Raw genomic sequence first — 15,756 nt, 5'->3', positions numbered from 1 at the left:
ATCACGTGCTGCCATGTGGCACGAAAAATGCAATATTATATACAGAAAAATGCAATATGAATTTCGACGGATTGCATTTTTGTTATATGAAGATTGCATTTTTTATTGTTGAGTTTTGCATTTTCGATATTGACTGTTTAATTTGCATTTTATATCTATACGGATTGCATTTATATATGTGAAAATGCAAAACTTAACAATAAAAAATACAATTTTCCTATAACTAAAATGCAATCTGCGGAAATGCATGAACAACTTCACAAATGTGTATTGCATTTTTATATATACAATATTGCATTTTTCGTGCCACATGTCAGCATGTGGTTGGATGTACGTTAGCACTCTAATTAAGGATGCGCCCTAGTGCTCCCCTATATATATATATATATATATATATATTCATTATAGTCATAAAAGAAAACTTTCTTTGTTTGTTTCTAAGATGAACAAAACGGATGGAGATATATACCTTCAGATGGAAGACCTTGCAAGATGGACTTCAATCCCATTTCATTCGGCATATTGTCCAAAACTATGAAATATGAAAATTCTCGCAGGTACCAGACAAGCATCTGTTGGAGACTTCGGTTGTCCATTTCTTCCAATGACGGCTTTCTTTCGGCATATCCTACCACCATTTGCTGTATCAGTTTCATAAGTATCTCTTTCTTACTCATGTCACTAGAAATGCATACCCAAGCATGACGCTGGAACTGGCCAGCCCCGGCCTTGTACAGTTGTCTGGCCAGAGTTGTCTTCCCGATACCAATCATGCCTTTTATAGACATAATCTGCAAGTCATGAGAATTTTTTAAAATCACACTCTTAACAAAATTCTTAACGTGTTCCTCCAATCCCACCACAACTTCTTCTTCTTCTTTTTCGTCTCCAATATTTTTCTCAACAGCTCCAAAGTTTATCATCCGCATCTTTGTCATCTTGATCTCATCTTCAAGTTTCTCAACTTTGAGAATTTGAAGGAAACTGTAAATGTCTATGTCCATGACATCTTGAGCCAACTCGACCAAGTCAGCCATAAAATATTTTAGTCTGCTCATGTCTTCCATTTTCAAGTCTCTCGTGAAATCCAACATCTCTTTAAGTATTCTAATTTTATCCTCCAACATCGTAAGCTCGAAGATTTCTGTACATATAACATACATACTCTCGAAATCTTGTATCTTCCCTAAGACCGCAGCCTCCACAATGTTTATGCTTCTACAATAAGTGCACTTAATAAGATCAGTGCATGTATACAAAATAATACCACTCCCTCCATTTTTAAACAAATCTAGAACTTTTTGCAATTACGATAATGCTTTCGGTTCTTAACATAGCGTGTATTATTAAAATCATGCATGTTTTACCAAACAAGGTCTTCTGAAAATCTTCATGGAAGATTTAGAGAAGTTGAAAATTTTACAATCATGTGAGGAATTTTAAAACAATGTAAAAGAAAGGAGAGAAAATACCTGTTTGTATAATTCTCTTCTTGTGTTTGCCGGTGTCGAATTGAATTCCCCATTCAGTCACTCTCTTTTATCAATGTATCTACAAGCAAGTGTGATATCATCTAAATAAAACTCCATGTGGTGGATTAGGGTGTGGAAGAGCAATCATCTCAATTAATTAATATTTGAGCATAAGAAACATTTTAATTAAATCTCTCCAACAAAATTAGTGATTCAAAGAGCTTGCATTTCCCATGTCACAGCGGAAAGGAGTTAAGTGGAGAGAATAGGTAAGAGAGAGGAAAAAATAGGAGAGATATTTAAAGAACAATATGAGAGATACAGAGGGGAAAAATAAATTAGTGTGAAATTCTCTTCTTTTGTTTGGCGGTGTCGAATTGATTTTCCGATTCAGGCACTCCCTATTTCGATCTATCAACGAGCAAGTGTGATATCTTCCAGAGTTGAAAGAGATTATGAACTACACATTCATAAATTTAATATGGTAAAATTTTAGCATGATTAAATACTATTTTAAATAATATACCTGAAAAAAAATACTACTACTAAAATAATTGTGTACAAAACAGATTAGGCAGCTTAGACAGTTTAAATAATGTAAGCCATGTGAAATTTTATTATCGTTCTTGAAAAGAGAATAAATCAGGGGAAATATTAATCTTGATTGGAAAATAAAGGAAAATGACTAAACTATAGTGAGACGACTAAGATCCATTCAACTACGATATGACGAATAGAGTATCAAATATTAATCCTAATTGAAAATATTTGAAATATGTACACATAATCTAGAAACAACACTACAACAATTTCTAGAAAACCAGAAAAAGTATGTCCCAATTAGCCAAAATTAAATGTGAAGTAATTTAACCCAACTTTTGGTAATGGCCATAATATGACCTTCTTAGGGGAAAAATAAATATCCGACTTTAGAAATCATTAATTTATCAAGCATAATCAATTATAAAAATGCACTTTGCGTTTAGATTTTACTTGTAAAACTAAGGCTTCGGTTTCAATGATCCATTTATGTAAGACTGATAAATTGAGGAATGCTCCCTATGGAGATGAAGTGGTTTTCAGGCTCTTTTTCAACAAATTAAAATAGTTTGATGATAATAACTGTAAACGAACTAATTTGCAAACACACAACAACAAGGGGATTATATGAAATAAGAAAAAAAACACTGCATAATATTTCGAACCAAACAAGAAATGCATCCATCATTAGAGTATAATTAACAAGATCTAAATTAGGCGAATTTAATTAACAATTTTATGCTAATGTTAACATGATTGAATCAGTCAAGCATTACTGAACTAAATCATCTAACAACTCTCTATTTAATGAAATGATTCTGCGTTGAATCAAATTTCTGAAGGGAAAGATTTCAAATTCAAACTTCTCGATTAAATAGGATAAACAACATATATAATTATGAAACTATTGAAATAGAGTAAAGAAAATACCTTTTTTGTGAATCTTTCTTATCTGAGCTGGTTTCGAATTGATTTTCGGATTCAATCACACTCTCTTTTCGATTTAATTTAAGATTTGGAAGATTTTGAACTACCAATTCATAAACCCAATCTGGTCAACTTTTAACAGGTTAAGTACTCCATATAATAAATGGAGACTATAAATATAATTTGCAAAAAAGATTAGCTGGCATAGACAATTATTAATGTAAACCATGTGAAAGGGAACAATTGACAATAAAATAATGGGAAAATAGCTGGATTACACATGTGAAAGGGAGGCAGTCAGATTAATTAAATTTCTGCTGCTTATCTAAATAAATTTCTTTAAGAATCTCAAGATCATAAGTCAGTCTCCTCTGATTACATAATTACTCCTTCGCTGGGAGTGGAAAACCAATCATATTTATTTTATGGGTTACTTTGAATGATGAAAAATATAATTAGATAATTACTTTTCACCTTAAAAAATTATAGAATTAATAGAAAATTAACTCAAAATTCTGATTAAATAAACTTTTTATATGTACTTGTTAACAACCTAAATAAGTAACACATCTAGACCTTGTTTTGAGCATACTCAACTTCCGATTTGGACACATACACTGAAATAATGACCACGAAAAACACACACTAGAGAGAGATAGAGAGAGGAGGGTATAAGAAATTGACAAATTATATTGTACTAGTATATTTAAACTTATTTACACTTATGCGGTTCGACTCTCTTTTTCATTTCGGGAAAGAACCGACAAAGAAAACCCAGAATGGGGCATATAATTATGCTCGACTCGATACATGGAAATCAATTAGATACCAAAAATAAAGGATAAATTAAGGAAACAATCATAGACAAAATCTTCAAGACACCGTGGTTGATGAACTTTGCGGAGAAGTCTGTCTGGTTATGGCCCTCGGGAGCGACAGCCGGTGAGTTCAGCCTTTATCTCTCTGCTCGTCGAGGTACACTTATCGGTAGACATTGCACCTTCTACGAAGACTGTAGAGAAAGTTATTTGCAAATAAACAAAGGGTAAATGAAAGAAGAAAAATATACACTCAACTAACCAGATAGATATAACCTTCAAACTATGGATAGATATCCTCCTCAACAATTCTGGAGGTAAAACCTGAATTTCTGATCTTTGTTGCTATGTGTTTTGTCGTTACCATCTTAAACTTTTGCAGTTCATCCATCCTCCGAATTTGTTCCGGAAGTGTCTCCAGATGTGGACAGTTGTAGATTTCTAGTTTCTTGAGATTCCACATTGCATAACCATCAACTTGTATCTTTCTAAGATACCACAATTCACTGATGCAAAGCACTTCGAGTGATACAAATCCACGATGTTGGATCACCATTTCTCGACCAGTGTATGCATTTCGCAGTTTGATGTACGATAGGGCATCGAGGTTCTCCAATATTGGCATGGGGTCTTCATCAAGACAAGTATTTACCAATGTTATGCGACTAATCCTCTGAGGTAGATTTTCTGCACTTGGTAGCCTACCTATGCACCCATATAGTTTTAGTACGAAGAGTCCATCTAAAACACCAATTCCATCCAAACATGGCATGCTTCTATAACGAAACCCTCTTATGAAAAGCTCACGCAAGTTCTGAATCTTAGCTAGCGTAGCAAAGAGCATGCCTACATCCGAGTTTTCATCAACTTCTTCAATGCCCAATTTTTCAAGTTCATGCATTCTCCCGAAGATCAGGTCCTCATATGTCGAATCATAAATTGAGATGTATGCTAGGGTCCGTAGATTCTGCAGCGCATCTTCTTTCAAAGGCTTCCGAAAAATCACATCAGACATGTGGAGATCACGAAGGTTGCCCATTTGCCCTATAGTATTCGGTACCTCCACCATAAAGTTCAGAGCTATATCAAGAACCTTAAGCTTTTCCAGATGCGCCAACGAGTGGGGGATCTCTTGTATGTAATTGTTTCTCAATCCCAAGTATCTTAACTCAATCAATGTGCCGATCGTTTCTGACAAACTCTTCACCCCAAAATCTTCTATGTCGAGTATCTTGAGGGCTTCAAAACTCTTCCAATATGATTGGCTAGCATCGTCCAAGTAGCGACCGCCTCCATGGAAGATAAGAGAAATAAGTTGTTTGCTATCTTCATTCGTGAAAGGATCAAACTTGTCTCTGCCACAATGGATAACCTGATGACGGGCTTTCTGAGAGGGCCTACTGTTTCCATTGCTTCTTAAGATCTCTAAGCCCATTTCCTCTTCTGCTTTTTGGATGGATATCATGTGTAGTAGAGGATTGAGGCGATAGTCTACATATCTAAAGTGCTGCTTCTCGACTTCAAGAATCGATTGAAGTACAAAACCCTCTGTAATGTATATGGAATGTAACCCGTTTGCGGCCAAAATCTGCTGTAACTTTTCTTGCCTTATAATTGCATTTTCCTTAAAAAGGGACAAATGCCAGAAATATGGCCTGATATAATCTTTCAATTCATCATACATCGGTTCCAATTTCTTCAATGAATCACTCAAATCAATTGAATCAAAAAGTTGTTCCCATTCAATGCCTGAAAGCCTTTGTTTTGCTTTCTGCCTTGCCACATCTATTATAGCTATTGGCACACCCGCACATTTTTTCAGCATCTCTCTACCCTTCCTTTCCAACTCCTTTGTAAATTTGTTCTCAGCACTTGTAAATTTATTAATTGTTTTCAAAAACAACTGCCAGCTCTTATCAAAATCCAAAGCTTTCATCTCATGAGTATAAGCGACCATGTCTGGTTTATAGCGACTTGTTAACAGCAACCTCAACCTGTTTGGACGAAGGCCTGCATATACATGTGAAATTTGGATTAATTATTAGATTATTTGGTATAGTCATTTGGGTTAAATATAATTTAGAGTCTAAATTTTACCTCAGTTTCAGTTTAAAACACCCAGTTAAAAATTTCTTTCTAAGATAAACAAAATGGACGGAGATATATACCTAGATTTGAAAGATATGGAAGACATTTCCAGATCATGTACTTGAGTTCCGTTTCTTCCGACACATTGTCCAAAACTATGAAATATGAAAATCCTTCCAGGTGCTGACGAAGCATGTTTTGGAGACTCTCTTCGTCCATTTCTTCCAATGACAGATCTCTTTCGGCATATCCTACCGCCATTTGCTGTATCAGTTTCATAAGTATCTCTTTGTTACTCGTGTCACTTGAAAGGCATACCCAAGCACGACGCTGGAATTGGCCCTTGACGGCCTTGTACAGTTGTCTGGCGAGAGTTGTCTTCCCGATACCAATCATGCCCTTTATACACAAAATCTGTAACTTGTTACTCTGTAAAAATCATTCTGTCAAGCAATGTCTTCGCGGTTTCCTCCAACCCCACCACAACTTCTTCTGCGTCTCCAATATTTTCCTCATCGGCTACAAAGTTTATCATCAGCATCTTTGTCTCCTTGATCCCATCTTGGACGTCCTCGAGCATGTCACTGGAATGGCTCAGGCACATGACATATTGAGCCATCTCGACCAAGTCAGCTATTAAATATTTTAGTCTGATCCTCTTTTCCATTTCCAAGTCTCTCAAGAAATCCAACATATCTTTTAGCACTTCAATTTTTTCCTCCAACTCCCCACTCTTGTCAGTATTTGTACATGTAGCAAGCTCACTCTCAAGATCTTGTATCATCCCTAAGACCTTGGCCTCGGCCATGTTTATGCTTCTACAAATAACTGCACTTAATAAGATCGTTGCATGTACAGAAAATAAATAGTATCTCCCTACAGTTTTAAATAAACTTTGTATTTAACTTTGTTTTCCTGTTGTGTCTTGTTTCAAAACTGTGAGTGTTATTATGATTGATACGTGATTTCTAATCTAAAATGATACATTTCTAAAATGCAAATTGACAACATACATAATTATCTTTATGGATTTTGAAACTATAATATTACTCCATCCGTCCCAAAAATTTTGTCACATTTTCCTATTTCCATCCGTCCCACAAAATTTATCACATTTCACTTTTTATCATTTTTTAGTAGTGGATCCCACATTCCACTAACTTATTCTCACTCACATTTTATTATAAAACTAATACTTTAAAAGTAGGATCCACATTCTACCAACTTTTTCAACCAACTTTCTATTACATTTCTTAAAACTCATGCCCTGTCAAACTGTGACAAAATTGTGGGGACGGAGGGAGTACCCCATAACTTTTAAAAATTATCAATTATATCATAACTTTTCTCAATTGCCCCATAACAAAAGTATTCATCGTGCTACACATCTGAATTTATTGACGTAATGCGTCGATATATTAAAAATATCGACATAATTGACTAGCTAGATGTAGTAAATGACGTTGTGTGAATAGCTGAATGGTTTTTTCGCATGATATTTTTCGTTTACCAAAAGCATGCATAATTTCCCCCAAATCAGACTATAGGACATTGAGAAAAAAATCAAAATTATGATATAGTTGATCATTTTATAAAGTTGTGGGATAGATTTTGTTTTTTTTCTTTTGTTCTACTTCCAATGAACTCAATAAATATTATTTTCTAGATGAGATAAATATGGATCCATCTGTTCGATGAAATGCTCCAACACTCCAAAAAAAACCAGGGTTTGCCGAGCACCAAGTGCTCGGAAATATAAGGCAAAATGCTTGAAAAATCGTGATATACTGAGCACTTTCCTAGCACCGAGAGTGCTCGGTATTCGCTTCGTCGGAATTTTGATATGAGCACCTTAGAGTGCTCGGCCATCCGAGCCAATGGCGGATCCAGGAATCGATAACCGGGGGGTCGGATCGGACAAGACAAAAAATATAGTAATATTTAAATAATTATAATTTAATAAAAAATATTAAAATTTATAATCTCCCCATCCCATAAAATATATCCCTTCTATTTTTGGTTACTTCTTTCTCTCTTTCTCTCTAATAAGGTGGGTCTCATTCTTCAATAACAATACTATAATTAGTTTTTTTGGCTCTTACTTTACCAATTGCGCATTAATTACCGAGCACGAGTAAGAGTGCTTGGTATTTGTTATACATGGTTTATAATTGGTGGCGTAGTTGATACGAATGCCTTCGATACCAAGACCAATTTTTTCAATGAAACTAATCATTCTCACAAAAACCTGAACCAAATAATTTGTTTATAATCATTATCAACCGTGCGGGCTACCACGAGTGGGGGGTTTCACGGTGCTACTGCACGCCATTTCGGAATGATGGTTTTTTTTAATTGTAATACATTTTCTATGTTTAATTACCTTCATTATTCTTCTATACTTGTAAGTATTATAATCATATTTGTATTTTAAACTATGTCACCAATTTTCGAGCACAAGTATACGTGCTCGGTAATTTCCGACCGCATGTGTAGGTACTCGGTATTTTCCGAGCACATGTAAAAGTGCTTGCTCAGATGCCGAGCAAAAGTATACGTGCTCGGTAATATCCGAACACAATTAACATTGCTCGCTGGTGTGCCGAGCAGAAGAAAATATAATAGTTAGGTTTGCTGAGCACAAGTAAATATGCTCGGTAGTTTTCCGAGCAAAGGTTAATGTGCTCGGTAATTTCTGAGCACAAATATGGTGCTTGGAAATTGTTGGTCGGCAAACAGTGTTTTTTTTGCAGTGCAAATGTTTAATAAGATTTCTCTATGGTGCATTGCTCAAGAAGAAGATGAAGGGCTTTTCAGGCTCTTTTTCAACAAATTCAAATACTTTGATGATAAAAAAAAAAACCGTAAAGGAACTTTGCAATTAAGATAAAGCTTGCTAATGTTATCATGATTGAATTGTTCAAAAATTACTGAACTAAATTTTATTGCAACTCTCTATTTAACGAAATGAATCGGCAATTAATCAAATTTCTGAAGTGAAAGATATCAAAACATATATAATTATCTAAATAATTCTGAACCTATTGAAATCAAGATAAGAAAATACCTTTTTATGTGAATCTTTCTTATCTGTGCTGCTTTCGAATTTATTTCGGATTCAATCACACTCTCTTTTCGATTTATTTCAGAATTGGAGGATTTTGAACTACAAATTCATAAACCCAATCTGGTCAACTTTTGCAAGTTAAGAAATTGTGAGTAAATGGAGAATAATAATTATAATAATTTGCAAAAAAGAATAGCACGCTTACACAATAATATATTAAAAAAAGGCATTGAATCGTTTATATAATGAACCAGATCTTATAAATTGAATCAAATTTATGAAAAAAAGGGTCTCAAATTCAAACTTTTGGATTTAAAAAGAAAAACAACATATATAATTATATGATGAACTTTGAAACTATTCAAAGAAGAAAAGAAAATACCTTTTTTTAAAAATCTTTCTTCTTATCTTTGTTTGATTTTCCGATTTCGGAGTTTGAAGTGATTTTGAAATATAAGTGCTCCTAGTGATTCAATTAGGACTAAGTGGAGAATATAAAACTAATAATTGTTGATAAAATTTATGAAGACATCAATACCAGACAAAATTTATGAAGACAAATTCAACTAGTGATTTAATTAGGACTAAGTGGATAATATAAAAATAATTATTGTTGATAAAATTTATGAAGACATTAATACCAGACAAAATACAATACCTAATAATGGGGAAAAAATTAGCTGGCTTCGACAATTGTGTTAATACTACTTAATACTTTTAATTCTTGTTTCACATGCTACTTTTCCTCAATTTGTTTTTTAATTATAATTATTCTGCTAGATTAGGTGTGGCAGAGCAATCATCGTAACAACTTTACTCTAAGTCTCATCTTATCTTTATAATAAAGTAAATAGAATAATAAAGCATCTATAGTTGGTAAAGAGATTCAATTAGAAGGTTAATTAAAACAGGAATCAGAAAATATTTTCTTCACTTATTTTTAACTAACCTACTGTGCGATGCACAATAAATTAAATTGTAATTAGATATCACAATTATTTTATTTAAACAAAAAGGTATTCTAAACTTTCTAAAGTATACTTCATATGATATGGGCTGCAAAGGATAAATCATGTTTAAAATTGGGCCTTGCTAACTCCTTGTTATATAGTTAGAGAATCGATTAAGTTTTATATTTGGAGCCCATACGGAAATGTAGGATTGGATAAGCCCATATCCGATGCCTTAATTTTTTTTTGGCACAAATATATGAAGTAATTAAATAATTCGATCAAAAATCAAAATCAGATCAATTCACTGGTTACACTAAAAAAAACGCTAATTACCAAGGGATTTACTGACAACAAAATATCCATCGGAATTTACCCATGGATTACCAAGGGATTTGCCGCTGGTAACTTTCTCCACGTTATTTCCAACATCTTTGTCACGGACTTTGTCAGTTTATTTTACCAACAGACGATTTCCGTGGGTAAAGCTATTATTTTAATAATCATTAATTTAGGAATTAATTTATGAGGGAAACATCCGTAGGAAAATTAAAATGCTATATTCCATTTTTAATCATTAATTTATGAATTTAATTTCCGAGGGCCATTATCCGTGGGAAATTAAAATGCACTATTCCGCTTTTTACTTTAACCCTAGCTCTTTCTACCGTTTCGACCGTTCTACTTCATCGGCTCCATGAAATCAAAAATTGCTCGGTTCCCCTCCAATCTGCGAAGATTGATATCTCCAATCTGTGAAAATTGCTCTGAAGCTTGTGCATTTTAACTACGAGGAAAGAGAGAGAAGAAGAGAGAGAGCTGTCGTTTTAACCCACACTGATTCGGTGATTTCTCTCTTCTTTTCTGCGGTTTACTTTAGGAATTCTCCACATTTTTCTGCTTTGTGCATTTCTTTCTATCTCTCCAACTCTGTCAATTTTTGTCCATGAGTGTTGGTGTGCTTTTTCTCATTCTCTATATTCAACTCTGTCATTCAGCTATAGTTTGATGCATTTGATTTTTAGTTCAGAATTAGTGTTGATTTTGGGTTAAACTATGAACTACTAGTATACATTGCATTAGAAGGTTGTGGTGTTCACAAACATTTCTCAGTTGACAGTAGAATGCCCTTTTTTCATTGCGTTAGTTTATGAAAAACTCTCAAACTAGTAGAATCCATCAAGGCTATGGAAATTATTTCACATTGATGTGACTCTCATCTGCTATATCTCTGCGTTTGATACTTTGATTTGTGGATAGCGGAGAAACTTCTCAGTGGGAAGTAAAAGAGCATATTTGTATGACCTTCATGTTCTAGTGATCTCTGTATGTAGCATTGCTTTGGCCGGGACTTAAAAATTGTGGTGTTTGCATTCATTCTTATTGAGAGTTATTACTGCTAAGAGCTTCTTTATACTACTGTATAAGTTATACTCATTGTTCAGTAGAGCTTCTTTACCCTTTTTCTGTCCAAATAAATTCGGAAGGCTGCCACTGAGGAGGAAAGGACATCGGATAATGATAAGAAGTTATGGAATAATAGCTGCAAAATGCATTAGTACAGTCTATTAGATGAAATATGGAATATACATATTTCACGGAAGAAAAACATTTGCTTCTCCCGAATTCATTTCAAAAGACAAATGTAGTATTCACAAAGATATCATGTAGAAATATGGGTTTAACAGACCACCATTCCCGTGTAAACTAAATAAACTTGATAGCCGAGTTGGTCTTTTCTAGTTTCATGCTTTGATAAATAAACTCTTTTTGTACTATTGATTATTTGTTGCTGCTAATCATTAACTGTAATTATGTTGACAGATATTCTTGCTTTTGCTTGCTTTTATTTGAAGTTTTTGATGCAGTAAAGAATGAATAAGGAGAAAATGCCAGCTGCTTGATCAAATATAGATGGTCCATTCTATGATTTCTTTTGGTTTTGGTGTTATAAGTTATATGTCCAAATAAATGGCCAGTGAAGAACATATGTACTACCATTTTATTTTGTGCTCATCTGCTACTTGCTTATGCTCTATAGGCAATGGACCAGGCTTCAGAGCAAGGCTTAATTCTGATAGAAGGATCGAGGCCTACTTATGCAACTTCTGTTGGGGTTTGTATACTAAAAGATGCTTCGAGCGTACATGCCTTTGTACAGTCAGCTTGTGCATGTATACGAGAAACGCCACGTCCACTTGTTTACGTATTTATGAGAATAAATAATATAATATAATGGTTTATTATTGAAATATAATAAACAAGTCTAAGGCTTTTTACTAAGAAGGTCAAGTAGGGAAATTCGATGAATCTCCTCATGAGTTTTCCATAGGGGACTTGGCCAGATCTAGTAAGAAGAAAAACGTATTCACAACCTAGATAGGCTTTGGCTACCTATTGGTACGGTTGCGGTGTTTTGTGATAATTCTCTCTTACATAAGAAGAGATTAGTAACACCGGTGTGGTAAAGCACTGAAAGGATCTAATCCGAAATGTATTCTTTATTTCTATCTACTGAAAGAATATATTTCAGAAAGTTTAATATTTTCTAGTCTACGATATTAATATCAATATTGTTTATTCAATCAAACGCCACTTTGACTTATCAATATGTGAGAGTTTGTACGTAACTCAAGTTCATGATATCTTGGGTGGTAGTAATTGAATAACATGAAGGTATTGGAATATTATTTCATAGAATTCGCGTGCCCAGTGTGGTATGATTAAATCCCTAAGGGGTGATCCCCAAGAGGTGTTTGAAAAAGGAATTTATTATTCAGAAAACTGCGCAGTTGGAATTTATTCCACGAATAATAAATAAAGTTTCAAACTAGAAAAACTCTTTGGAGAATTAATTTAATTCTAGTCACATAGCAGACAAAAGAATTAAATTGACGGATCAAGATAATCTTAAACGCGGGAAATATTATAAAATAAAATGGACCCAAGTTATTTGTAATTTGGTGATTTAAGTGGGAGTGCAATATTATTCTTCCGCTGCGGTAGTCCCAACAACTTCCACGGTGAGGAACACTATTGCAAAATACTGACTTTTATTACGTTTCAGCGATTGTTAACTAATATTTGAGATGACATTCCATTTCCCTTGAAATAGAGATTTATGATACTCATACGAAGTACTAGTATAATTCTTGTAGTTAAAGTAACAATCATCATAATATTTCAGGCTGCTGCTTCTTTTTTATTTCTAGCTACATTTGTCTTTTGACATGTAACTTATAACACCATTATATATAATAAGGTAGAATAGCCATGCCACTAATTTGCTTCCATTTCTTCTCATCACAACAAAGCAAAGAAATTCCATTTCTTCTTAATTTTGTTTAAAAGTAGTGGAATAACGGAGGAAAAAGAAAGGAAGAGAAGGACCTTTGAGAGAGAGAAAGGAAAGTGAGAGGAAGAGCATACCTTCTATTTTCATTTATGTGTATTCCTCTCATTAGATCTTGGTTTACCTCTGACTTCCAATCCTTTTCTTCTTCTTTTAATGGTGAGGAATTAGCTGACATTGATGATTTTCTGTTGTTCTGGTTTACCTCAGGTTTGCTGATATTGAATCTTATTGATGAACCAAGGATCCGATAAATCCTACTTAGTATTTATTTGATGACTGACTGCTTACCGGATTCCTGCCTGATTTTCTGGATAAGGTATGATTTTTTTATTGCATATTGGATGAATGAAGGATCCAATCATTTTATTGCAAATCCTGTATTTCGTATTTTATCATCGGTTTTGCTTTGCTTTGGTGCAGGATTCCACTTCAAAGGAACCCCTATACCGGGTAAAAATTCTTCATTATAATCTTCTATTTCACAGTTGATTTCGTATTTTCATTCATCTTTCGTGCTTTTATAGGAAGATCATCGTATTCAGCAAGATAGCAAGGGTGATACTAGTTCATTCCATCTCATTCCTAACATTACTAGTTTTACATGGGCATTAAGTGACTACACACTTGTGAGGGATTGTATGCATGACTCGTTCCACGCACTACACACTTACAAGGACAAGAGTTACACATATAAAAGGGCTGCTGATATAGATGTAAGTTATGAATAGAATTGATGGTTGCATAAGTAGTAGATAATTAATTATTTAGTTACATTTATATTGATTTAAAATTCATTGGTTGTCTTATTTTGAAAGGGAAACATGGTAGGTCATAGTTGAGATATGTGGCAGATTGACGTTGTTGTTGTGAGAAATCAAGAATTAAAGTCAATTTGCCATTGGACTTAGGAAAACAGTGAAAAAAATTGATTTATTGACAAAGTCACAGTGTGTGAAAGAGTGATAGAGGGACGAGGTCTTGAATCTGCCTTCAAACTTTTGAAACTGTTAGCTAACAGAACTATGATACATATATAGAAAAAATATTTCAATAATGTGTCAGTAAGATTGCTATTGGCATCCCAAAGTTAACAAATTTTGACATTTGAAATTGCCAAGTCAAATGCAAAAGCTAGTACACAACTTGAGTGCTCCATCTGAATAGTAATTTTCTTATGATAATATTTTGTTAACAGTTGGTAAGCTTCAGGGTTGATCCAATCCACTGTCAGATACATATATAAGGTGGATAGAAATCACAATTATAGAGGACCAGATGTTTGAATATTTGGAAAACTTTCTCAATCATCCACTGTGTTGTTTACTTCTTTGCAATTTGAGCAGAGTAACTGAGTAACCAAAACTTTTAGCTAGAAGGACCAATTTTCTACTTCCTACTGCTCATGCAAGCTCATTTATTTTTTTCTGGAACTTCAATGAAAATATGTCCTATATTTTTCAATATTACATGGCAGCATGTGTTTCTACCTGCTAGCATATGTTTACTATTTCCCTTTGGACTTACTACTTTTTTTACTTATGACTCGTTCCACACACTACACACTTACGAGGACGGGAGTTACACATATAAAAGTCACAGTGTATGTGAGAGACTGAGAGAGGGATGGAGGTCTGAATATAAAAGTCACAGTGTGTGCAACATGATATGATGGCTAAAATGGAGCTAGAATTGCTTAAGGAAAGACACGAGCGAAAACTGGAGATGGAAGAGATGATGAAGCGGTTTATGTCCAAGCTACCCCAACAATCAAGTCACACTCCTGTTGTTGATGATGACGATGACGATACTAGCTAGAATTGATGATGATGCTGCTGCTGCTATTAGTTATTAGAATTGATGTCTCACAAACTAACTTCTAAACTTGATACTCTATGCTTCTTTTTTATTCGTACAATATTGGTTATGTTTTGGTGAAGAATTCTGAAGTTCATATATTATGATTCTTATTTTGTTGGTCATTATTTGTTTGTTATAGATTTAATTATATAGCTACAAACATGATATTGTGTACAGGCATGATGAAAAGTGAAATGGTGCTGTATAAAATTTCTGCATTATTACCAACGGTCAATTGTCGTTGGTAATTCTCTAAACCATAATCATCAGTTACCAGTGGACAACTGGAAATTCCCTAAACCACAACCCAAGATTTACCAAGGGATTTGCCGTTGGGAATTTTTCCAACGGCAAATATCCCTTGGTAAAAAAAATTTGCGACATGCCTTTTCCTCACGTCTGGGATAATTTGATTTTACCACGGATTTTGCCGTTGGTAATTAGCGTGTTTTTTGTAGTGTTAATTTCTAATTATCTTTGAGTTGTACGTTTGCTATGAATTATAGATATTGGCCAAAAACATATTAATTATCTTAAGTTATATATTTGTACTTTTTAACCCGATGTATTTTATTTTATTTTTTTTGGTTACAATATATTACTCCTTCCGTACCCACTAAGTTGAGTCGTATTTTTTTTGGGATGTTCAAACTAAACTGAGTCATTTCGGTTTTTTTGACAA

The 15,756-nt window shown here is 33.9% G+C and overlaps 2 protein-coding genes across 6 annotated transcripts; both read right to left on the bottom strand.

The window, feature by feature from the left end:
* Positions 1 to 403: 403 nt before the first annotated feature.
* On the bottom strand, positions 404 to 3,071 carry LOC125199792 (disease resistance protein RPP8-like). 2 transcript variants are annotated; one of them, XM_048097695.1, is made up of 4 exons: positions 2,943 to 3,071; positions 1,473 to 1,551; positions 696 to 1,218; positions 404 to 641 (listed from the first exon to the last, which is right to left on the bottom strand). In XM_048097695.1, the coding sequence occupies exons 2-4, from the start codon at positions 1,523 to 1,525 to the stop codon at positions 438 to 440; spliced, it is 780 nt and encodes a 259-aa protein (XP_047953652.1). In that variant the 5' UTR covers positions 1,526 to 1,551; positions 2,943 to 3,071; the 3' UTR covers positions 404 to 437. The 2 variants fall into 2 exon arrangements, with proteins under 2 accessions (XP_047953652.1, XP_047953651.1); XM_048097694.1 differs by having other exon boundaries at positions 404 to 1,218.
* Positions 3,072 to 3,641: 570 nt separating this feature from the next.
* On the bottom strand, positions 3,642 to 9,385 carry LOC125199790 (disease resistance protein RPH8A-like). 4 transcript variants are annotated; one of them, XM_048097690.1, is made up of 5 exons: positions 9,295 to 9,385; positions 8,913 to 9,040; positions 5,926 to 6,663; positions 4,020 to 5,767; positions 3,642 to 3,951 (listed from the first exon to the last, which is right to left on the bottom strand). In XM_048097690.1, the coding sequence occupies exons 3-4, from the start codon at positions 6,239 to 6,241 to the stop codon at positions 4,041 to 4,043; spliced, it is 2,043 nt and encodes a 680-aa protein (XP_047953647.1). In that variant the 5' UTR covers positions 6,242 to 6,663; positions 8,913 to 9,040; positions 9,295 to 9,385; the 3' UTR covers positions 3,642 to 3,951; positions 4,020 to 4,040. The 4 variants fall into 4 exon arrangements, with proteins under 4 accessions (XP_047953647.1, XP_047953645.1, XP_047953648.1 ...); XM_048097688.1 differs by having other exon boundaries at positions 8,913 to 9,011; positions 9,295 to 9,376; XM_048097691.1 differs by lacking the exon at positions 9,295 to 9,385 and having other exon boundaries at positions 5,926 to 6,673; positions 8,913 to 9,172.
* Positions 9,386 to 15,756: the final 6,371 nt, after the last annotated feature.

Source organism: Salvia hispanica, unplaced genomic scaffold, assembly GCF_023119035.1.
Source record: "Salvia hispanica cultivar TCC Black 2014 unplaced genomic scaffold, UniMelb_Shisp_WGS_1.0 HiC_scaffold_68, whole genome shotgun sequence".
In the NCBI taxonomy this organism is placed as follows: Eukaryota; Viridiplantae; Streptophyta; class Magnoliopsida; order Lamiales; family Lamiaceae; genus Salvia; species Salvia hispanica.
The sequence above is the reverse complement of the archived record's forward strand: the minus strand, read 5'-3'. Positions and strand labels throughout refer to the sequence as shown.